General features: G+C 41.0%; 1 protein-coding gene across 6 annotated transcripts in view; it reads left to right on the top strand.

The window, feature by feature from the left end:
- Positions 1–19,412, top strand: part of LOC105839444 (opsin, blue-sensitive) — a 245,783-nt gene extending 226,371 nt beyond the window's left edge. For 4 of the 6 annotated variants that reach the window (XM_036288584.1, XM_036288585.1, XM_036288586.1 and 1 more), the window contains 7 exons: positions 16,309–16,500; positions 17,335–17,550; positions 17,822–17,952; positions 18,257–18,429; positions 18,523–18,683; positions 18,775–18,870; positions 19,025–19,412. In XM_036288584.1, the coding sequence (XP_036144477.1) occupies positions 16,322–16,500; positions 17,335–17,550; positions 17,822–17,952; positions 18,257–18,429; positions 18,523–18,683; positions 18,775–18,870; positions 19,025–19,133 (1,065 nt within the window). In that variant the 5' untranslated portion in view covers positions 16,309–16,321 and the 3' untranslated portion in view covers positions 19,134–19,412. The other 2 variants (XM_012685757.3, XM_036288588.1) reach the window with 2 other exon arrangements.
- The last annotated feature ends 7,060 nt before the right edge of the window (positions 19,413–26,472 follow it).

The following is a 26,472-nucleotide window of genomic DNA, read 5'->3' on the forward strand; positions in this document are numbered from 1 at the left end:
CCCTCTTCATCCTGAGTCCAAGGGGCGTATTCCACTTAAGAAGATCCTCTCCATTTCGGAAATGATGCGCGGGAAGGACCGTTCCGACAAGATTCTATATACATTGAATTATAAATAAAGCAATCCCACATAAACACATTTCTAATTACTTTATAAGTATAAAATCACTATTTCAGTCATTATCTACTTTCCTATAAAAGTAAGATGTAAAATAGAAAGATCCATTTTTTATGATAAAGTGACTTTTTGTACTTTTAAAATTTTCAGAGAGGGAGAGAGAGAGAGAGAAGAGAAAGGATGTATTAATCTTTACACCTATTTTTAGGTTTAAAATTATTTAAATCTCAGTAGAAGTCCGCCGCAAATCATATCGTACAAATATGTCTCGGGAGGCATTCTCGCTGATTACATCCCTCTTCCTTGAGAAACGTAGCGGAAATTATGAATTTATGTGTCATGGAGGAAATGTTGTAATTAGGAATATTTTTGAAGTAGTCGGTGCATAGAGAAAATAAAGCTTCTTCCGCTCTCCTTATGCCGTGCATGCAGCCGGAGGACCACGATGCCGCTATGAAATTAAGTGCGGTCCATGGCGGCGGTACACCTTCCGGCAGTTTAGTCACCGAGAAAAGAACGCGCAAGAGGAAGAGAGAACAGAAGAAGAGAAGAGAAGCGCGACTTTGTTCTCTCGATAAGCGGATTCTCCGATTTGCCGGGCGTTTTTGCGAATTTCACTCGACCATTTCCCCTCTCTTTCTCTCTTTGCCATTGTGGCACAGTACGCGGTGCACGAATAGCCGGGCAATTTAGCGAACGATGTACTTAAAATCTCCGACAATGTCTTCTCTCTGCTTTACGATCCACCGGTGTTAGCCAATTTTTTAAACGATAAATTTCGTACTTAATGGCAATGTATTATCCCTTTATCGCATTTATTCGTCTTCACGCTCGGAAGCCTCCAGAACAAACCATAAATTAAGCCTGACAATTTGTTGGCTATATTATTCGCGAGATTGAGGAAGGGTTTACACGTGTGTATGTGTGCGAGGGGAATGGCAAGGCAACGAAGCTAGCGAGAGTAGAGAGAGGTCGAAAGAGTATGGAGATAAGTCGGGTGGTGAGTTTCGCCAAGTCCATATACAACACAACGGAAATCCTCGTTTCTACGCTCGTCTATGATATGCTCGCGCGTGAGTAAACTTACGATCCAAAGGTCTATTCACACCCAGACGAGAGTTAGTCTTTGCAAACGTGCAGCGTGCTCCAGCGCAATGAAAATATAAAGTGAGATAGAAAGTCGAGTACTTTAAAGTACAGTCTAATGGAGTTCAACAAGGCGGCATCGCGGAGTTAAGGTTAAAAAGTCGGGAAAACTAGTAGAGTAGATTAAGAGGGATAAAGGGCGATACAGATAAAGATGGAGGAAGAACAAGTGGACAAGGAGGGGACGCACTCGGTCGCCTCACAAACTTTCACCGCTTCATCCATAAATTCCGGTAATCGTGCACTCAAGGTACTCCGCAAGTAGTGGAAGCGCAGTCGAAACGCAGCCGATGTATCTTACGGGCGTTCATTAACAAACTTACGCAAATTATGCGCGCGAAATTCTCGCTCGCATCGCTCGCGTTATCTTAGCACTTATCGCGATACAGCTACACAGGGCTGGGAAGACGCAGAGAGGGCCGTTGTGACGTGACCCTAATGTATCGTTGCGCGGCTCCCTTAATGGCTTATATATAACGCGTTCCACCGACGCGAGCAACACACTTGGATACTGCGAGTCTTTAATCAATTATGCAAATGATTTGCGGACGACTACTGTATATCCGTCTTCCCCCTATCACCCCGCTGTCGTACTAGTACGCGCAATCTAGATGTTTCCCTTCTCTTTGTTTCCTCCCAGGCTTGTCCTGCGCGGACCGTCGCTCTTCGCAGAGATGATTTCCTGCTGTCCTTTCCTCTCTCTGGCATTTTTTCCGCATCCTCCGACGGCGCCGACCCAGTTGGCACGGTTGTTTATTAAAACTTTCAAATTAACCGGCTTTAATCGCATTCGTTTTACGCTTTTTGTTACCATGGTATATTATTTATCACGACGACCAATCCCTCGCGACCTCTTTCCGGTCCCTAATCCTCTCGCGCAAATCGCGTCCACCTGAAATCCCTCCCCGCTCTTCGCTCCTGCTGTGCGCTTTCATCCGCCTCTCTTTCATACCCTCGCTACTCCACATACTCCTTTTTCTCCTGCCATGCCGTTTACACCATCCACCGAGTATCGTTCAACCCCTCGTAACGTAGTTTTGGCCTTTGCACGAGTACCCTTTTACCCTTCTGCCTGACGGCTCATCCACGTCTCATCCCCACGCTCACTCGTCTCGTTCCCTATTCTCCCGTGCTCGGTCCTTCTCTATCTTTCGTCCTAACGCACATTTGTTTACCATTCCTATCCTCGTGTCTCTTCCGCTTCCTCATGCTCATCCAGCGAATTACGTTTCGCACCTTTCTCGCGAAAGTTCAAATACGGGATTACCAAGGTGGGCAGCTACCAAGCGGGGACTTATGAAAAATGAAAATGGCGTGGAAATGCGAGTAGAGATAGGATCTCAGCCAGGAAAACAGACTCAATCAACGCCGAGGAAAAATCGCGGAAGAAACCATGTAATAATGTTCCCTCGACAATTTAGCACTTTTAGAATAAACGTGAGATAAAGTTGGCAATTACAATCTACAGTAAGTTTATTATAACGCTTATAATAACGTATGACGATAAAAAAAAACAGACAAAAAGTCTGGATCTATTGGAGTAGCAATAATTCGTACAATAATACTTCAAGCAATGATTTAAACAAGAGCAAGACTTTGAAAATAAAGGGTTGCATGAGGTTTCGAGGCTCAACATGTGCGCTTGTATGCGCGACACAGTTCGGGAACTCCAACGTTGCCGTGGGCACCCGCGAGACTCGTATCCCAGGACAAACTGGATGAGAAACTGCACGAAACGCGTCCAGACTAAGATCTAACAGGGAACATGTGCTATATAAACTCTGTATACGTGCATGCCGTCGACGCCGGCATCTTTGCCTTGAGACGTGCTAGATCGCGTGCCTTTCAGGCATTTCCGCCCGCATAACACACGACGAGTCGCGTCGCGATCGCTATGGATAAAGAATTCGGACTGGTAATAATTTGCCGAGTCGAATTGTTCACTTTAATGCCGGGACGCGGTCCGTTCTTTTCGAATCTAATACGTGTGTCAACTTTCAACCACAATCTCTTTCCACGAATTTGCAATAAATTTTTCCTTCGCGCTAGATTCGACACGATCTTCACGAATTTTGCCAGTCGAACGAAAACTGGCGCGCTACCACGAACAATTCCGGAATAATCGTTCGCGAACTTCGATGGCAGTTCGACGATGAATCGGGAGCCGGCTGACCAAGATCCGCCGGTAGGTGCACTCCGCCGGAAATCGGCCGGCGCGTCGGTGTGCCGGGACTTCCCATCGAATTAGAGAAAAGTGTTCTCACGGCGTCTTGCACACTCCACCGCAAGGACAAACTTCTCCGTTAATCTCCTGGAAACCCCTACGGGGCTCGATTTATCGAGGATACTCGATACGCGGAAGCTTTCTCGTCTCTCGATTTATTCCACTTCCCCCTCGTCGCGTCCCCAGTTTCTCCCTTCCCCCCCTCCCCCTTCTAGTTCTTGGCAACTTTCCGCCTATCGAGGCCATGCTTTTTCCCATTATACTTCGCTCAGGCGTTTTACAATGAGGCACTTGTATATTCGAGAGGACAGCGCGACGGATCTCTACTTGCGGAACATACCGATCATGGGATACCGTCTTTGTTTCGAAATTTAAGATGTAACTCCGAGTGTAACTCGAGAATAAATTGTCGTGCACAAAATACTTAAAAACTTTGAAAATTTTGTGAAGATCTGTTTCGCTCACATACGCGGATATTTTCAACGTAACTCTACTAATGAAATTGTAATACTGGCACTAAGATATAAAGTTTCTTTTAGTTTTTCTGCGCATATTTGATCTATTTACTAACTAAATACTTTACTAAATAAAAGATATTTTTTATTAAGTAAAATTTAATTAAACATTCTTTTTTATAAATCTATGAAACATATAATAATTAAAGAAGTTAAAGAAATAGCGCGGATTTCCTTCATATTCTAGAGAAATTAAATCTAATAATCTAGAAAAAATATATTTTATTACAATTATTATTACTACCTCTTTATATTCTGATAAGATTTAAATAAATTTCTACATCACAATAGCAAATACAATGTATAAAGAACTAAAAAATACTTTGCGCATACACATATACATTCAGTTTAACACTCCTAAAGTCTGGCGCATGCATTTGCATTTTTTCCACAATTACCATAGGAAAGAGCTCGAGAAATCCGCAACGGCTTAACTCGAACATATCTCACGGAATCAACGAACGCGATAAACGGAACATGAGACTGTAGGTCGAGAGAAATTTCCAATTTGTTAATAGTGCTATTATTTTTCACGCCGCGCCGCCGGCTTGCACCGGTCATCTCGGGTATTAAGGGATAAAAATGGAATCGGGAGAATAGTGGTCCCGGTAGTGGTCCAGAAACGAGTGTTAACCAGCTCCGCGTGGAAAATGGCTCGAACCCGGAACCCCTCGACTCATTAGCGTGAATTATTCGAATAATATTTCTTTGTCCGGTGGAGAAATCAATGCGTCTGCCGAGGTGATGCATAATTCATGCCGAAGTATCAGACAGATCGAAGATTAATAGGCCTGATCGGACGCTCTCTAATCGAACATTTACCGTTCCTTCGTTTTCTACCCCTTTTGCTCTTTCTTTCTTCTTCCTGTGATGTTACTTCGGCTCTTTAAAAGAAATCGATAGGCTACATGCCTACCAAGGAGCTTTTAAATGATTCAAAATATCATTTGCATATTGTTTCCAGTATGATATATTCTAGCGAAATTGTTATTGCCTAATTCGAGCCGAACAAAAAGAAAGGATTGTACGTCAATTTATGTTACGTCGCTTTTACGAGCAATGTCCCGTTCAATAGTTTATTTAATACGTTCATATTGTATGGCGTAGACAAAACTCGCAATCTAATGGACCGACTTTCAGACATCGCTGCCTTGGTAACGCTCCTTTCATTTTACATTCACAAAAAATTGATTGCAGAGCAGGAATTTAATTATTCTCTCTGGGTACACGGTTTGTGCCGGGTGAGTTCGCATCAGAGGAAATATTTAACCTCTTCAGTTTAAATAAAAGTCTTGTCGTGAACTGCAAATTAACGATGAGATGGTTCGAACAATGCCTTGACCCATTCGCTTTTTTAACTCTCTGGGGTGAAATGAATAGATACAAACAGAAGCAAATAGAGATGAAACTCGAATAATGGTGAAATCAAATTCGAAGATTAGAAATGTGTTGCTTCGCAAAAGAAACTTCCGTTATTTGGAAAAGAAAATTGGTTATTCTCTAAAGAAATTAATTTCGCAAAATGTTTTCTCGTTAATTCCCGATATAATATATGTTTAAAAGTCAAGTGTTTATAACTAGTTAAAATAAAAATTCTATCATTATATGTAAGAAAATTAATACAGATTGCATAAAAGTCTTAGGGTAAATAACTTCAGCGAATGTACACAAAACATATACGCAATGGTCACGAGTATCGGTATTGAGATTTAATCGAAGCGAGCACGTACCGAAGGATAATTCAACGGCTCGTCCCCGGAAGTTAAGTGACGTGACGTAGAAGCTAAGCATGGTCGAGGGGAGGAAAAAACAGTCAGCGGTAGGATTTTAAAAAGAACAAGAGTAGTCGAACAGGGTAGGTAACGCGGTTAGCTGCAGTCACGAGTCGACCGAACTTCGATGGCACGGGTTAAGAATATATTTCAATTGAAATCGTTAAAAAGTAGTACGGCAAAATAATACGGAGGGGAAAGAAGAGAAAAGAACTTGATCGTGAAGTATAGCACGAATATCTGACGTCGGAAGAAGCGGTGTGGAAAGCTCAATTTTATCTTCAATGTTATTCTCGAAACGTTCGTTAATCTTGTATCGAACTCGAATATTTTCAGACGCGCTTAATCCCATCATATTTAGTCGGTATAATTTCTGCCATTACGGCAATATTTATATTTTAAAAAATGCAAATTTTAGGGGTACATGTAGATGTTAATTTTCATAAAATTTCTTAAATAATCCATAACTATATTTCAATTTTATATATTCCAATATTTAAATTTCTATAAAAGTTTCCTTATTTCACCGTTCAGTCCATGAGCATATTTGTGTCAGTTGAAAATCAGTTAAGATGTATTTCTATATTTATTTTATTGCTTTGTCTTTAGTATGCATCTGACAGTACAAAGTTCAGTATAGTTGGCTATTCTACATCATAGTCAATAGAGAATGCCATTTAGACTCCTCATACATATTAAAGTCTGTGTTTACATCAACACACTGACGAAACTCTGCACTAACAGCTGACAATTCCTGAGATATATTGTGCACTAATTCAGTAAAACTGCTGTTATCTTGCACTTTTCTACAGTGACTAATTGATTAAAAGTTTACTATTACTCTAAGTAACGATATTAAGTGGTGATTTAATTATTATGATAAACATACAAATAGAAAATAAAATGTCTCTTAAAAAATTTGTTAAATTTTAAAAATAATCATCTCTTACATTACAATCACATAATTAAATTTTCACAAGATTCTTTAACGTCATAAAAAATAAAAGAAAACTCTTATATTCCATATCAGAGTGATAGAAACGTTAATTATTTATCGACCGATTTAACACTGATATAGGGACACAAAAATATTGAATTGAGAAGTCTGATTGGACGATTCTTGATAAAAGCAGGTTCAAGTTCCGCACGTAATCAGGAAGAATGAACCGACCAACTGACCTTTAGCTTACCGTTCGGTGTCTCTTTGCCTTATGGGTTGTCATGCGATTCAATATTGATTCAACGAGATTTTTAATTTTCCCAAAAGCCGCGCCGTACCCTACGACGTGTCACGTGGCCCGAAGAGTCTCCAGATGTTGGCTATACATCACGGTATATTCGAGCACTGCGGGACCCGGTTATATCAATTTCGCACTGGCGCGTCTGCTGTGCTGCCCGTCGTGAAAACCACCGACGCCCTTACAAATTGCCGTCGCGGGTGCTAACTAAACGTGCACCGCCCCCGTTCAACGTGGAAACGGCGACCTATTAATATCGCGAGAATGGCGCCGCGGGATCGCCGATGCTTTCATTGCCACTCGTACGTTTTCCCAACACGGACTGATCGTGGCCCATGAGAAACGTGTTGAACACCGATAAAAATTGGACAATTTGCCATTCTTTTTTTTTTTTCAACAATTCAGCAATTATTGTTCAGCAATTAATATAATCATCTGAATTTTGAATATAAAAATAGTTTTCCATCTATCACTGATCTGCAGTAATAATTTTCATAATAATTCAGTGAATAATTTTAATGATTCCTGGAAAATACACCCTATTTACCTAATTAATTCAACGGTTATTATTATTATTACCTATTTATTAAAGCCCGTTTTAAACAATTTACAATTCGGAACAATATTGTCTATAATCTAACTATAATTTTACGTGCCATGTATTCGATATAAATATGTGTATATGTATGCATTCAGATTTTCGAATTTCGCTTTGCAGATTCCATCTAAAATTGGAAATAAAATTATACTGATTATACGTGTCTCGATTTTTGTTGTAGTTTTAAAGTTGTTATTTAAAATGAGTTTGAAATAGATCAACGATAAGATAGAAAAATTTTCTTGTAAAAAAAAGTGACACTCTAACAATAAATCGGCTTGTAAGTGCGCACCGGATCACAACGGGCGCGCAACGAGTTCTTCCATTTAAGGTTTCAAGGTCGGATATTGTAAGCGATTCGCAAGGTAGGTATAGTATTAAGAGGGGTCGGTAGCCCAAATTAATGATCCCTGCCAACGGAGTTCGATAACACAGAGGCGAGACGTATCGCGCGAAATCACGCGAACGGCGCGCATACACTTACCTACCGGCGCGGTAACGTTATTTCCGGTACACAACACAACGCGTTGCGTTCATCACGACCACAAACTCCCGTTATTATACCGTCGTCTCTCGCATTAGGTTGGTCGAAGGTGTGCCAAGTAGAGTCCGCGCACATAGTGAGTAGGAAGGTGAAAGACGGGCCCGCGGGGATCAGGTGAGAGAAACAGAAAAGGTGCGCGGGAATAAGGGGGGCGTATAATGGCGAGTATTACGGGCACTTAGTCACTTTTGTACCGCGGCCGCCATTGTGCTAAGACAAAAGATGGAGAATCCCCCGGAGCGATTCAACTGTCCCGTATGAACCACCAGTCGCCAGCAGAGAGCGGCCGACCTGGCGCGGTGCAGCGCTACTAGACGGGACGGGACGCGACGCGACGCGACGCAACGCGGCGCGACAGGACGCTCGAACGAGCATGATGCTCGGAGTGAAATTAAGCCCTGGTTCGCTTCGGTGCCGGCGAGGTATGCTCACCTTCGTCCCGCGCTCATAGAAATTGCGAATTGTAGCGAGCACCGCGAGAGTACGTATTCGCACGACTGTGCGAGAGTCCGCCTGCCTGCCTTCCTTCCTTCCTTCCTTCCCGGGCAAACCCAGACGCACATTGTGCGAGTTCCCTCTTTTGTTACCGCGTTGTTCCATTTCGAGCTTAAACAGAACGCACTTGCACGTGCGGCTATCGCCGTTGCCTCTTGTAATTCCTGTTTCAGTATTCTACCTTCTCTTTGGTTTTCTTCCCATGAATACAAAGGCCGCTTCGACGGAATGGTTCCTTTTCTGTTTTGAACGAGTAGCTGACGGGTAGTCCACTTTAGAGTATTATTATAATATTATACACGATTCTTGCTAATTTATATATTTTGCGCAAAAATGTAAGAGAAAATAAAAGACGCGATCAACGCGCGAGTATTATAACTTAAGTAGAGTAGCTAAGGGTTACGTAACAGCCAACGTTGTTAAATGTATTAGTGAATTGCTTCGGTTGCGAAACTTGTCGAAGTACTGCAATTTCAACTGTCGTTCACGCGGTTTGCAATCCAAAATGCGTCTCGCGGAAGCACGGAAGACGAGATTAGCTTCGTGAATGAAACGCAATCACGATTCCCGGTTCGGCAAAACTCCCCTTTCATTGTATTCCACACGGTTCTTCGATTTCGTTCCCGCGAAACAGCAACGAACGAGGGGGACGTGTCAAATAAGAAGAGAAGACGATGACTTTTTAGGAAGCCAAAGCATTCAACATCGCTTTAACCTTTCATCCCGGCATCAAAGGGTAATTCCCAAAATTATGGAGATTTTTCCGAAGAATCCCACACGAAATTGACGTTATCCTGCGAGGACCAGAACTCTTTGTAACGCGCGCTGGAACATCGCCGACAAAGGAGGGAACAGGTCTCGAAAGCACAAATGAAACGTTACCTGAACTGCCATACGTACACATACTTGTATGTCTCTCGTCTAAGTCGTTGGCTCCGGTTTCCGCCCTTTGCATTTCCACGGGAAGCTCTCGTATTCCTTACTTCTACAGACAAGCAAATCAGCGGTTTTCCCTCTGTGACACGCGTATTTCTGATAAACTATCCCTTAAATATTTATGTGTTTCTCGAAAACTTGTAAATTTATAAATGCTTTTAAATTTATAAATGCTTCAGTTAAAACACGCGCCATCGTAAAAGGATTGAAAGTCGCTTAAGATTATACTAGCGAGATAAAGTAAAACTTTACTTTCTCCGAGTGCCAGTGCGCAGCCTCCAAATCGGTTGTTCCAGCAAACAGGTGGATTCTGAGGAAATAACAACGCGTAGTTAATGGATCCACGATGATCAGAACTATAATGAGCGATGTGGTGTTAACGCGTTAATCATGTTCGCAACGCAGCGAGCCGTGACTATGCCGCGCGCAGCACAGAGGCTGACCAAGATTATCCATTTCCACCATCCATTTTATTCGGCATCATCCGGCTCGCTGCCCCGAGCCGGCCGAGTCAAAGTCGCACGATCAAATCGATCCGCGCCGACCGTGCGCTTCGTTTCTAGCTGTCGCTTTGAGTACATTTACGCTTACTGCTGCATCGACCCCAATGAGCGTCAGGATCGAACCGCCGCGATCGTTTGTGTTTCTATCGGATCGTACGTGCTTGAAGAAAAGGGAACACTGACCGATAGTGCGCGAAACTATCAGGAGAATATGCATTTACCAAAAAAAAAAAAAAAAAAAAAAATAGAAGAAAGATTTCCGCAGTACGATAAAAATTGTTGTAAACTCGTCTCCTATTTTTGTATTATTTATGTGAGATATGTTCAGAAAATAGTTCCATCATTATATTCGTTCAAACTTATATCGTAAGCTTATATAAACGATTAAATTATGTATCGCCAAAGTTGCAGTTACACATTGAGATAAAAACTTGAAATAAAATCGGAGATACAGAAATGTTTATTTCAACTCTTTTTCTCTCTCTTTTCTATCACATATTAGTTAATTACGCCATCAAGTCGGGTGTTTCACCCTGCAACGTTGTGTATAACATGCTTATTTTGGTTATTACGCCTTCGGAAATTGTGGCTTCCGAATAATCGACAGACATCTACTCGCCGCGTGCAATCAGCCGTAATCACTCGTGTAGAAGCGACCGCAAAGATTTTTACGCCCACTATGAAGTATCGAAGGACTCTGCATCGCTCTTTATAGTTTTCTTCCATTTCGATAATGGCCCCTTTAGAATCAGTCACCGCCAGGTTTTTGTGTTCACCTCCATCGCGTAACCGGCCAACTTTCGCGGACCGAAGAGCGAGGGTACGGTTTTCTTTTTGTCGAGCGAGATACCGAAAGAATACGAGTGCATTCAACGTGCGGGGAGATATCCCGGCGCATAATGCGCTTTATTGTCCGCGAGACTCTACCTCTATGTATATGTGATTCTTTCTCTTCCCTCTCCCTACGTAAAAATAATCGCGGAATAAAAGCGCATAATGAGCTGCCATCACTACCGCCGCGCCGCGCCGTCGCCGAAATCAGGAGAAAAAGAAAGAAGGATAGAGAATTTTGTTAAAGCATTCTGTTACCGGCGAGTCGAGAAAAAAATGTTATTTTACTTCACATTGTTAAATGAAGAAAATTAGTCACTCGTCCGAGTGCTTCTCGTACGAATCACTTCAAACGCATCGTTCTTCTCTAAAAAATCAATCGATCGCGCATCATAATTCCGTCTCGTAAGAACGAGGTTTGATTAAATGCAACGCTGAATTGATCACGCATAACGACGCAAGGGCTTTCGGCTCGTGACTGACTCTGATGAGACAATTTGAATAATAGCGATGGCTCTTGACTTGGAAAAAAGTGTCAACTTCCAATCTCGTCGCGTCGAGAATACTCACGACCGGTTTTTCAAGATCGAACTGTCGGGAAAACGAGGATCTACAGGAAAGAGAAAGGGGGGTTGTCCTAACTGTCGTATTCACTTATTCCGGCCATCGCGAGAACAGCAAGAACGGGGAGTCGACGCCGACCGCGCAATTAGCGTTAATCCACATCACTTCAATCTACATTCCTTTGTTCGTCTCTCTTACAATTTGACTACGTGAGTACTTATCGGGTAAGCATTATATATACGAGGGTAGAAATCAATGAGCCATATAGCGAAGGAACGGTGATGACGTTAAGAAATTAAAGGTCGGACGGTAAACGAGATCAGATGTAGTTTATCCCGCGAGTCTGGCCATTAATACTTCAGTTTTATATATTTACGACACCAATCAATATCCTATTCCTATCCCGCCCTGTACCGGAAGTGACCCAGATACGCGAAGATCGGGCAACAGTTTAAAGTCCATATGCTGCCACGGGAATATGTGACCAGTTCTGTCGCTCGGGTCACGATGTAATGAAGTGGAGATACTTTATGGCAGTGCCTATTGTCAGCGCTACTCTTCTAAAATTTATTATCATCTATATACTTAGTACTATTTTACAACTATAATATTCTGTTAACAAAAATGTTTTGACATTTAATTCATTTTTTCACTCAAAAATTTCACTTTTTTTTATTTTTTATTTTTTGAAGATTGAACGCAAAATAACAGTCAATACATTGAATGCCACCGATGTGGCTTATCGAACCGCCGGAACAGAAAAATACGTACAGCGTGCTATGGTATACCGTCTAAAAAGACGAGTTGCAGTTTTGTCCAATCAAGTGGTCCTATTGGCACACGTCGTTGGCTCGTAACCAAAGCCATGATCGATCTCTATTTGTATCGGCTGGCAATCGGATATTGGGCGATGAACATACGAAAAAGAAGGAAGGCGTCGACCAAGGCAGCAAAATAGTAGATGTAAGCAAGAGATATCGCGGCGGGTGTGGTAATGTTTCACCAAGTCCGGTAAATAATATTTGAAATCGATGTTATCTGCGGCTTTACAGAAGTCCAATATAGTCTTATTTTAATTACGGCACGTTATTGAGGACGAACCAAAGTATCGACGATGGACATTTGAAAACGGGAAATGACAAATCGCGAAAGTATACTCGTGAAAGTGCGAGGAGTACAACACACGTATGAAAGGCGAAATAGAATGCGCAAACTGCAACGCAGACCGCCGTCGTTGCGCTCATTGTTGCCATAATCTGGCCGGGCTAGGCCCATTGTTTGTCATCCAATCTTTCCGCTGAATTTCCATCATGGACAATGGTGGCGGTGCTTTATAAGTCGCGCGAATTACATGGGCGAACGCTGCTCGTAAATATAGCCGGTGAATCGTGAAAAAGCGTCGCCGTGCTCGCTCTCTTTGCGTTGCCGAGCGATGCTTCATATTCTCTCGGCTTTACTCTGTTCGTCAACAAATGAGAAACGCGCGCCTATTTTATTTCTCTTTTGATTTGCGCAAAAATTATTTTCATCATCGGGAATTAAGGAGGAAGAAAAATAATTAATTTAGAATTTTTTTATAAGAGTGGATTAATGCAACTGGAACACGAAAAGAAAGAAAGAATACAATTTATTTGTACTTTTATCTTGCTTGATGACTATCAAAGAAAGTGAATGAATGAAACAGAAAAAAAGAAAAAAAAGAGCAGGAGAAAAAAGGAGAGAGGGAGAGAGAGAGAGAGAGAGAGTTCCACACTGCTCCCTAGTCTATACCGCGTATATTTTCAATGACGGAATTCTTCCTTCCTCTTGAATCATCTTTATCGAGATAGTGGAGAAAAAAGTGGAGAATTCATACGGGACAGCCGGAGCGGATTCGCCGACGCCTGCCAGCGAGAGTAGGTGGATAACGGCTACGAGTACCTACGTACCTGCGCGAGAGGAGAGTCACGGTCCCGCTCGTAAATCAGCGGAATTTCGCAACCGTTCCGGGACAATTTTATGATTTAATCCAGTGGATGCGTGAAGGCTGCGGTCGCGGGAACGGGACGAACGAGGACACAGAGCGATGAAAACGCGCGCGAAACCCGTCGCTTGCACGGCCGTATATCGGATGCACTCCTCGAGATGAATTTCCCACGCGTATCGCCAGGCGTGGTAACCGCGAGAGTGAAAAAGCTCTGCGGGCGACTGCGAGCTCGCGGTGTGACGGAAAACGCACCCGCGCTTATTCTCGAATTTTCCCATCGGTCCGCGCTGCATTCTGCGGCCGTGGCCCGTCGATACGCGGCCGGTGTCGCGATAAGGCGTAATAAAACATCGATTAGGATCTACATTGGAAATTTAATTAACCGAGGCGAACGGCCGCGCTACTGTAAATTGCATTTTATTATATCGGAAATCGATTTTTTTTTTAAACCAACGCTTCGCTATTTAACACCTTCCGTTCCGTCAGAGGCGGATATTTGCAGCCCATGTTATATTACCCAGTTGGAGGATAAGTGTGATGATTTATTAATGAGCCGACTTAGCTTCGCGAGAGGTCTCTCGCACGGAAATTAATTTACCTCGCTTCTCTCAGCCGCAGCAGGGCTCGCAATAATAGATAATGTATTATATTTTTGCCAAGGCAATAGGCATAATAGTTCGTTAGGTTTAACTGCCACGTGCTCACGAGGAGTCCCAACGCTGACGCTACACAAAATAACGAATCGAGTAATCGCGATTACCTTGAATAGAGATTACGATACATTAGGAGGAAAAAAAACGTGACGATTTAGAGAGATAGAGAAAGAGAAAGATAACGAGAAAGAGAGCAAGAGAGGAGAAAGGGATCGCGTAGCGAGAACCAGTCGCGTGACGGACGAGCTTTCAAGTTCAAGCGAAAGGTTTCTCGCATTCGGTAAATCGCAAATCGAATTAAGCTCTCAGCCGGCACGCTATCCTCGATCCAAAATGTCGTGGACGTATAAAAGGGAGCGATAACGGCGCGACCGGACAAGTGAGTTGCGGAACGTACGCCCACCCCTTCGCGTCGCGTCTCACTTCAATCTAGAAAACTCTCACCGGCTATTACGTACGGCTTTAAAGTGTACATCTCATCCAGGGGATTCGTCCGTGTCGTCGTCGTCGTCGTCGTCGTCGTCGTCGTTGTCCGTGCCCAGCACCGGCAAGTTAGCCCAGCCGCAAGATAAAAGGAAGAAAAATCGTCCCACGATATCGATAGCGGTCCGTCCGGTCGTTCGTGCTCGCGAGTTAACTCGAAAAACTAGCTGACAAACTTCAGCGGGAGAGGAGTGGGTGGTTGTTGCATCAAACGGTGCATCGACCGCGCACTTGTCAGCCCGCGAGTCGACTTACGTCGAAGGATGTTGATGCACAATGGTAGTGGTGGTATCGTGGTCGGGCCATTGGCTTTCACCGGCAGAGTCGGGTAGGTGCGGCGCTATACCGTGCGTTTCCGTACCGTTCCCCTCATAATCATCCGACATTGTGTGGCGGCTGCGAAGCGCCGCTTGTAATATTCGCTCGCGACGCGACGGAGAATATAGGAGCGAAAGCCGGAGCGAGCGAGAGGCACGAAAGTTCTAGGCAAGCGCCATGTACACACAACGCTCCGTAACGTAGATGCGTTTCATTCGCGAATAAGATCGCGATACGATAAGAGGAGGCTTACGGAGCTCTTACGGCCGGAGAATAGACAGGCTATCAAATCATGCGCGCATTACGACGCTAGGCTGTTCGATCTTTCGATAAGCCGGGAGAACTAATAATCACTCGACATCCCAATTAGCGTACAGCCGGATTTAATCCACCAATGGTGAGTGCATGCACGCGGATCTCATCGCCATTGATGTTCGCCGTATATGAAAGCGCGTCATTTTCTGCGCGATGAATGAGAATCCTTTTTTTTTCCCCCCCGAATAGCCGCCAGTGGCAAATAACGGCGGTGCAACAACGAAGATAACAATGCTATCGATAATGATATTTTATTTATGTAATATCGACTCTGCACGCGTATGTATGAGGTCACGGATATTATTCGCTCGGTACAAGTCTCGGATATATGAGATTAATGTATATTGTTCGAGTTCGCTCGGGCTTGAAAACTTTTCGTGACCTTTATGCCCCTTCGATCGTATCGGCGACGATTTTATCATCGGACGAATTTGCCGCGCGTAAATGGATCACGTCCACGTTGCGTCGCACTCGCGCGATCGATGTAGCGAATTTGCGGGTCGTCTTACTCGGGAAAGTCGCAATTCTTATCGTCGACGCGAAAGCTATTTGTCCTACAACCTTTACATTTGCGATGTCGTGACGGAGTAATAATGCCGGTCACGAAGGAAGCGACAGAAATTACCCTCATAGGTCTTATGGAAATTCTTGTCCGCCCGTTTAATCTCTGCAGATAGTGATTTTGCTTTATCGCGTTTTGATCAAATTAAAAAATATATATAATTTTACGCATTAAAACGGATTTTGCATAAATAATCGCGTTTCTTATCTTGAAGCAACTTTCCGCGAGTAGTAGTCCAGCATTTGACGTTAATTATCATGATGGATTCTTCGTTAGATTCAAAATCAGTTTTTACAGTAGAAAATATTTTACAAGACTTTTTCCAATTAACATTAACCATCACGATAATTAAACACACGGGACTAAAATTCTGAGAGAATCAAATCCGCTGAATTTGAACGAACAATATATATAAGCTTTCATTATTTAATTTATAGAACCTTTATTCGTCGCGATTGGAGAGTTTCGCAAATTTCAATAACTCCATATAATCACCAAATATTGATTAGCTGTATTTTTAAATAACAGAGATGTACAGCCGATGCAAGAACGTTTTCTAGGATGGAACTTTCCCGCCGAGCACGCGGACCTCGTGCACCCGCATTGGCGTGTATTTCTCGCGCCCGGAAGATTATGGCATGTCGCCCTCGCCTTCATTTACCTTTTGCTCTTGATGCTGTCTCTCGTTGGAAACGGCACCGTTATTTGGATTTTTAGCACGTAAGTCATTTGCGTCACTTAAAAAAAATTTTCGTCAAACAACTTCAAAATTAATATATCAAAAGGAGAGCTTGATTAAATATTGAAAATTAAAAATTGCGTAATTTAAAAGAATCTGACTGATAGCAACGCAGTGTGTTTGTGTAAAATGCGCCATCATATTGTATATTTTAACAGTTTACTAGTTTTGTCTGGACTTCTTGACAATTTATATATAATATTATACATAATTTTATTAATGCTAGATACAAAAATAAAGTGTTATTTCCAATTCTTTATTTTTTAATTATGTTTGATTTTTTTAATTTACTCTATTAACATATAAAATATTTGCAAAATAGTAGAATGAAAAAAAATATATAAATAAATTTTATCTTGCGCCATCCTGCTCTAGTACATGGAAGATTCTTGTTCCTCTCTATTCTTATTCTTTTTATTCTTGTTAAATTAAATTGTACTTTGCCTTGATTTTTTTAACTGTTCATTGCGCTAGCTCTCACAAAAATGTGTGTGTATGTGTGTACGTATGTAAAAATTATATCCGAAATATAATGAGCTCGAATCCATGGATTTACTAAATAATTGGGAACCCAAATAATTGGGAATCAGTCATCCCTTGGAGGGGTGTTCGTAAATGCTAATGCTGTCGCCATCTTTATACGTGCAACTGAATCGCTTTGACACAGATTGTGCAACGCATGATAGGAAATACCGGTAGAAATACCGGCATTCTATTTTACTGTATTCTATTTCTTCTCTCAAAAAATTAGTCTTTTTCAAAATTAATTAATACATTTCGTAATATGAATATATATGTTTTATATTAACATCTAGATCGAAATCACTGAGGACACCATCGAACATATTTATCTTGAATTTGGCCGTGTTCGATCTACTGATGGCAATGGAGATGCCTATGCTGATCGTAAACAGCTTCCTGGAGCGAACAATTGGTTGGGAGACCGGATGCGACGTGTATGCTTTGTTCGGCGGGATTTCCGGAATGGGACAGTCAATCACCAACGCAGTGATTGCTTTCGATCGATACAGGTCGGCACGCACCACATCCGACTTTGGCAATTTTTATTAGAGCAATTTTTATTAGATCCATTATTGAACAATCGCAAAAATGCTTACACGCTCGTTAAAATTTAACGACCTGCATTGTCGTAAAAGGATATGTCGATGATAGCAATAGTAGCGACAGACGTAGGATGATGAAATTTTACGATCTAGAGAACATATCTCAATATGTCAAGCAATTTGTAACTGATAACAACGACAGGACTATAACTTGTTTTAATTACATTTGATATTATAGAACAATTAGTTGTCCGATTGACGGTAGACTAAATGGGAAACAAGCTATGGTGCTAGCTTTCTTTACATGGTTCTGGACATTACCATTCTCGATATTGCCTATGACAGGACTGTGGGGTCGCTATGTGGCAGGTAAAATATGTTCCTTTTATCATCCTTGTGTTTTTTAAGAAAGTAATAAGATTTAATAAAGTCAAAAAGTTTCATTGACGTAATAAGACTTAATAAAATTTAATTTCCAATATTTAAGCTCTATAATCTAATTTCATGAAATTAATTTAAAATTTCTTCTCAAGTATAAACTTACATTATTGATTTTCTTTAAATTAAAATATATATAACGTATTTTAGGATAATTTTATTAGCCGATTTTCTAGTAAAAAAAGAAGCATTTTTCCAAATGGAAGGAACGATTCAGTAATTATATAATTTTCAGAGGGTTTTCTCACAACATGCAGCTTCGATTATCTTACGGATGATGAAAATACAAGGACATTCGTGACATCAATATTCGTTTGGGCATACGTTCTCCCTATGTCGCTGATTACATACTTCTATTCGCAATTGCTCATGTCTATTCGGGCTCACATAAAAATGCTCCGAAATCAAGTAAGTAGAAATTTTGTGATTCGTATGACAGACTAATCTGAGCTTTGATATCACGATGAAATAAATTTATTTTCTCGCAATGTGTGTGCGCAGGCTAAAAAGATGAACGTTAAATCACTCGCGTCGAACAAAGAGGCTAAAGAGAGGAACATTGAAATGAGAATCACGAAAGCCGCATTTACGATAGTTTTTCTCTTTGTGCTTGCATGGACACCGTATGCGGCTGTCGCTTTAATTGGGGCCTACGGAAATCGGTAACATATTCTTCAATCGGAAAATATTCTTCGATTCTCGATTCAAGAACTCTCTCACTTTTGTGTCCAACTTAATTTATCTATGTTCCAGCGAAATACTTACTCCATTGTCAACTATGTTACCAGCCATATTCGCCAAGATTGTGTCGTGCATCGATCCATGGATATACGCAATCAATCATCCTAGGTAACATACTTTATACTCCTCTTAACAGTCTATCATTTCTAACAAAATTTTTTCTAAAATATCAAACAATTGTAACACTCGAAATCAAAAGACATTTTCGGGATAAATAATTGTAATTTTACGATTGAGCAATAGAAAATATGTATGGATACAGGTATCGACAAGAATTGGAAAAGCGCTGCAAATGGATGGGAATTCAAGAAAAAATGGTCGAAGATACTGTATCGACACAGACGGAGAAAGTGAATACGGAAGAGACATAATTTCATTGTTGATCAACGCTATTTATGACTGTTGTCGAGAGGATATTGATCAATCGTATTTGCATTTGTACCACAAATGCAACTTTAACCGGTCGCCTAGATATCTTTTTTTTTTAAACACGTCTCGTTAAAAAGTTAACTAGATGGAAACTCCATTCTATGAAAAAAAAAATATGATATGATAAAAAAACTATGCAAATTCTATAAAATAAAAAAACTTGTTTAGTTTATGTATATCAAGCTATTACTACAAAAATATAATCAAAGCAAATATAAAAATAATTTTTTCTTAATCCCTTTTTTTAAATAACGGATATAACTTCAATAAAAATTTTGTCTTAATTATTTACCACTGCATTATGTGCTTCCTGTAGATTATCAAAGATGGCAGAGTACGAAGCTCGTTCCGTGCTGCCATCCCAGTCGACTAGACCTGTTTTTTTATTGATTTTGGATTAAAAATTTCAAAGCGTTTCTTGGCTAATTGCTTATTTGTCTCACATTATTAAAGGTGCAAAATGGCTACAGAGCTTAAGAGCAATAATCAGAAAATTTTTTGAAATCAAAATATAGAGCTTTTAAAATATCAAACTGTGCTATTGATCTTTGAATATCACTATTAAATAAAAATGCTTATTATCTTATTCTCATATTTCTATTCTAATATTTCGCAATTTGTATAAAGATAATTTAGAGATATAAATCAAATATGTTAATTTTTAAGGAGTTTTTCGCAAGTTGGATTCGACTAGAAAAGTCGTAAATAGAACAGTCAAGAGTTCTTGAATATAACTCTTCCATCGACATTTTAAAGATCAAGTCAAAGATCAGTCGTTTGAGATGGTGTAGATTTTCTATCCATCCGCGGAAAAGCGACTTAACTATCGGGTGAATAGAAGTGGATAGAGATCTCCTTCTGTCCACTAAGAGTGGAGAAACATTGTCTTATCTCGGAACGAGGTCACGTGCCACCCGAAGCGCAGAGGAAGTACCGGATAGAAAAGAAAGTCGGTGAGAAGAGCGAGAACGGAAGAGGGGCAAGGCGAAAGAAAAAAGGCGAGCACAAAGCTCGAAGACAGCTCCGAAGAATACCACAGCACGTTCGCGTTTATGTGTTATCTTTTAGTCTGGGAAAAATATTGTCCTACAAATCAACTCCGGCTGAGAAATTGCTCGCTCGTGAGAAGACCGAGGCTTCTGGTAGTCGTTGATCGTCCAACTTTTATCTCGCAATCGAATTAGTTCTCTATGATAAGCTCGGTGGCTGATACGTAGAACGTAAAAAAACAGATTGCGGCCTTCTCTTACGCCGTAATTCGAACACCGTTCTCTGGCACGAAAGTTTCATTCTGGTGTAGAGATTCGCGCGTAATGCGCGCTTTCTTTTATGCGCTAATATCACTGACGAGACGTATCCTTTTTTACGAGACAGCCTTTGGGCGCGCTTGTTACAGAAAAATTGAGAGGATCTCCTTACTCCCTCGTTATCTCGATCCCCTTGACTCAACCTCCTCCTCTCCCCTCCCCTCCCTCCCACGTCTCCTTCTACCAAGGGAAAGTGATACGCTACGTGAGTATATAACGTCCGCAGAAAATCTCGATGGCACTCCACATATGTTACGAAACATGTTCCCGGGATATGTTCCGCGAAAAATTATTTGCCCCGTAAGTATCTGTTATTTCAAATACTCATCATGTTATCTTCGGAATATTTTGGCGTAAAATTTCACCAATTATCTTAGCCAATTTATATTATACTTTTAGCAATAATGTATAAACAAGATACATCGTGGAACATAATCATCGTCAAAAAGTTGGTTGTCTAAACATTCAACTTTAAAAATACCATAGCGAGTGAGCTCGGTTGATCTTGGATATTGCACTTTTTTTTCACGATTGTCTGCGAGACGATCGCAGAAGGAACAAAGGTAATGAATAACGCGCGACAGCGTGCTAACTTACTGTCTAACTTTCTTGCGAGCAAGAAACATTGCTCCATGAATACGCGGAGCGACTCGGTCTCGTGAAATATGTACAACTACCGAAGCGCAACGAGGAACTTTGAAATCTGACGGACGAAGCCTAGAAAGAATCGCGTTCTCTTTCGAGAAGAACATTGTGCCAGAGTAATATTTTTATTCGCCAAAGAGCGCACCGCGACTGCACTTGTTCCGAGACTTTGACTGCGGGCGTAGCTTCTACGGAAGATTAACGTGGGATAATACTGACTTTTCGCGGTACACGTCATCTTCCTATTCCTCGTGGTTTGCGAAATTCTGACGAATTTTCCGCGTATGTCATTCCGCGAAATAATTAGGGCGATTTCGCTGCAGTTCGGGTCGATACGAAAAGATGCTAATTAGACGCAGGACGATTTCAGGTAATCCCGGTCAATCGGCGCGTCGCCGATAATTATTTCCAACACTGGGTATCCTAATCCATCAGGGAAGACAAGGTGATTACGTGCCCGACGCGTTCGCTGTCGGTCGAGAAAGTTTAGTCCAGTCCGTGAAACGCCAGTGAATCGTGAACTACGCGGCGCGGATCATTGGGCAGTAGGCGGGCTTTACAGACAGCTCGGGTAGTTTGGTTAATATGCAGTTAGTACGTCATTTGTTTCTCGCCGCTAGGAGGGCTTATCATAATCTCTGACGTCACGGCATCTCCCCGGATCTCCGTTATCGCGGTGGTGGATAAACCGCTCTACCGACCAGCGTACGTAGTCAATTCTTTAAGCTAAAACTGGCTACATTTTCATTATGATGAACCTAACCGGCGTATCGCGTCGACATTACTGAAAATACTGAAGATGTTGGATGTGCCAAAACGAATTTATTCACGTGCATGGAGGGTGGAGCTTACCGAGAAAATCGGAGCATCAACTAACGCAGTTAAGGGAAAAGTTTCCGATCTCTCGGCGAATACACACAAAACGCGACTTCTACTTTCTTCTTCGACCGTTCTTCTACTCTCCACCACTGTGACTTTTTACGAAAACGCGTTTGTCGTCGTCACGCCGGTAGGTTGGTGTAGTCTACCGGGAAATATATATGCGGGCCATTGAATGACAGGATTTCCAATCAGCAGAAATCCCGTCGTGCGACAAGGCAAGCGGCGGCGGCGACGGCGGCACCACCCCACGATTTTCCGGGCGTTCCTTTTTCGTTGCCAGCCGCTTTCGACTTACGTACAATCAAAGTTTTCCGCGCCAAGTCTGTGCGACGACACCGACAACGGCGCAAAGACAGCGACGGCGCCGAGGAGCGAGGAGAAGAATGAGAAGAGCGGTAGGAAAAAGGTGGAGCCAAACCAAAGGGGAAAGCAAGGAGATAGTGGCGAGAAAGAACGTTCTAGCTATAGAGTTCGGCAGGACGGAGAGTCAAGAATCGGGAAAATCCTTGATTAGATGTTCGCGTCAAAGGAACTCGTCGCTCGCCGACAGAGAGTCGAGGAAAAGAAGGAGGAGTGAGGGAGAAAGGTGGCCGTCCACCGCGTTGCACCGCGACTCGATCTGGAAGGCGAATTAAAAATAGTCCCCGACTGCGAACGTCGTGGAATCGATTGCCGTTCTGTCTATTGCGACGGAGAGAGTAAGAGAGATAGAGGCAAAAAGAAATGAGAGGACCGCGCCTTTCGAAAGCGGAATGGAATCATCTAACTCCCGTTCAAGATACGTCCCGTTCCGTCCTATTTCCTGAGGTCGCGCCGAGCGACGGCCAGTTATGGATGTTGAAAATTCAATTACGCGGGATTTATGGCTGCCGGCGCTGGGCATATTTATTATCGCACTATCCCCTTCTGTAACTTCCGTTATCCTCTGCGCGCTGCCATCCGCCATCGCCCCACCAATGACGTCCGTTTCCCATGACGCCGATGATTAAATAGAAATTCATCCGTTACATCGAATAATCGACGGTCGATTCTCGCCCGTCTGATCGCGGAAAAAAAAAACCTGACGTCACAATTGTCGATGTAGACTGCGTATTTTAATGATAGTATTACAAATGCATAAGAGAGAGAACCGAAAAACTGTCAAAGGAAGAAACGCAAATGACGAATGTCTGAATGAAAATTTATAATTATTTCAAGAATCCAAGCACCATTCGAGCGGGAAATTTAACTCGATTCGCGCATGTAATCGTATCTTTCTGATTGTTCGTACATGCGATTATCTGAATAATATTCGCGTCAATACGTTCACCGCATGCCTCTCTCCCATATGAATATGAGCGAAGTTGACATTATGAAGGACAAACGGTGCACAACGGTGGCATTATTAAATATACAATGCGTAGCACCTAATGACGTGACAATATACATATTATTATTAATTTGTACATAATTAATGGATACCGTATTTCGATTCCGATCGCGACGTAAACCGCTCGCCGCAGCGGTTTCATATGGTCAACGCTTTTAAGCAAAAACGATATATATTCCTCCGCCGGATACAAACGGAATAAATTTGCTTAATCGCGGTGCTCATTAGCGCCCGAACTTTAGTCTATGCGCTGCGCTATCGTGTTACTCACCGTGGAATTACGTACTCCCTTTTATATGCGCTACTTCTACTTATCGATTACGTATCTTTAGTCAAAAATTATGAGATTATTTCGGATCGCGATAATGAAAAAGTATATAAGATTATAAATGCGCTTAGTAATCAAACGTCGTGCTTTGAAAGTCGTCTGTAAAATAAGTCCGTGGCTTTTTCTTCTCTTCGCGAGTATACTTTCATCCTTATCAGAGTTATATGTGAAGCTAGAAGTACACCGACAGCCTGAGTTAATTAATTCTAGGTTAGCGATTTGTTGTCTCTTCTAGATTATGTAATCGCCACAATCACCGTTATAACGTCGATAGTAAAAAAAAATTTAATTCACCAACTTTATCACTAAGCAACTTTAATATAATTAATACAAATTATTAAAATTAAGAATTGCAGTATTTAAGATATTTCTAAACTTTTAAGTAAGTAGGTGATCTCTACTAGCATATTTATTCTATAGTTAAATTTACATTATAGTTATACCCTTATGAGATAGAAAAATGTAAAAATAATGAACTTTAAAATTTCAACAATGGAGAGATTAATCAACGAGCTCTGCTAATATGATTTGAAAGTATAAAATATTTAAAAAAATTATGTCCGCGCTGTGTGTATAACTAACCTATCTACTTATTTAATGATTAAATCTGAATATTTCATGTTTTATGATGTAAATACTTTATTTTCGCATAACAAGTGTATACTTACAAGAAATTGATGCTAAATTGTGAAATCTATTTGGAATGGTATCAATTAATAGATATATACCAAAAAATTGTATGCATGTCACTTGTAGAGAAAATTATTGATTATTATTAATATGCAATTGTCACACAGATTCACCGAGCAGAAGATATTATTAACATAGTGCGCGCCACACCCCTCGCCCCTCGCGCAACATCCCTTCTCGTTAATATCACGATGTAATGTGAAGATGTAACGTAACCAAACGTATCCCCTCCCTCCCCCCGTTAACACGCTCGCCAGCGTGGACTCTAGCGGTGCACACCGGCTCTATCGACTCGATTACACCGGCTGGCTGGGTATTACGGTAAACTACTGACTGCGACAATCTGCATTGCGTGGTTCACGCACACGGTACATCCATGGCGACCAAGCCTACATTCCGTCCGATGGCGCACTCGCACGCCGTGCTGCGCCGCTATTACAAACGTAAGGGACTGCTATCGACCATGTTTCACCTGTCATATCGGGCCGATATGCGCAGAACTACGGGAACCTAACCGACGACCGTGCACTGATACGAATTACTTCGGCTTCCGGTAACGTGCGGCCGCAATTAATTTCTACGCGGGCCCGAGGTTTCCACGATATAATTACGAGGGTAAACATAATCGTCATAGATTGCTCGTCATACTACATTTTCCACTTCCTGGCGTTGTTTCCATCTGGTATAATACGATATAATTTTTATGCGATATAATAAGGAACAAAATAGAAAAGCTATCTTGTGTAAAAATTCATAGAATGGGATACCCGCGCGATTGAGAAAGGAAGATAAGTATGTTTATTCACCGCAATTGAAAAAAAGTTCCATTTAATTGCAAATCTGCAGCTACAGAAAAAACACTATGCTTACGTATTGTTTGCGCAGCGCTTCCATGATACCATCTGGTATGTTATTTCCATACGTTAGAAACACCTGCGAGCCTTGCGAATCGAGCGTAAGTTCAATATTTTGTAGCCTTTTTTTCACGAGAGTATACGGAATTCTTCTGTTTGTGTTTTTCTCGTGTACGGATTTAACAGCAAAAATTTACAAGCAAAACAACCGTTTGTAAGAAATATTTATGCGAAGTGTCCACCGCGATCATCACACAATATTTTCACAGTATATTCTAAAAAAAATTAGAATAAAAAATATCCTAATAGTCAAGTGCTGAAATCAATAATCTTTTACGAATAGATGATTAATATCAGATAAATGATATCACATGGGATTCGCCCGTTTAAATTCATAATTACCAACGTGTACCAAAACGAGTCATCTATTATCAATTCTCACAGTCGAGATGATATTGATTTTCACTGCGCGGCTGATTTTGTTCTTTCGTTTTTTATTTGCATTGCAAATTAGGTTTGTTGCGAATATTAATTAACCGTGATAATCACTATTTGTTCAGATAGGATTGCATTCTATGTCCCTTGATATTTGTCATAATCGCGGTAACGCGACGATACAAAAAGTGTATACTTACAATTACTTTAGTATTATGACAATGCATTAATTAAAAAAGCATTTATGTAAATTAATTTCTCATTTTACTTTACTACAAATATTTATATCCTGATAGAAACAAAGTTGTATGATTTTAACAAGTAAAACATTAAAAATTAAAATTTTTTAAGAATAAATCGTAAAAATTAAATTCAATTACAAATTAATTATAATGACATGCTCACACGTAATTGTCAAAATACGACAATTGAGTGGAATTCCTGACACATAACTGCATATTATTACACTTTACATTATATATCTAGAAAAATGTATCTGATTTCACAGGCTATTTTAATTTTATTGAATAATTGTGATTAAATGTATTTTAGTTGACTTTATTTTCAAATTTTTTAAATTAATAATAAATTAACTTTAAAATTTTTAATTTCAAGCCAAAACTTTCCGGTAAAAATGTATTAATTAGGCTTCCGGCACTTCTGTTTTAATTGATAATCCTTTTTCAACACGTATTTATTACTTGTATTAGTTTTTATTATTTTTTATATAAAGCACGTTTTTTAATGTATAATATAATATAATATTACAAA

The sequence above is a fragment of the Monomorium pharaonis genome, chromosome 6 (genome assembly GCF_013373865.1).
Source record: "Monomorium pharaonis isolate MP-MQ-018 chromosome 6, ASM1337386v2, whole genome shotgun sequence".
NCBI classification, from domain to species: domain Eukaryota; kingdom Metazoa; phylum Arthropoda; class Insecta; order Hymenoptera; family Formicidae; genus Monomorium; species Monomorium pharaonis.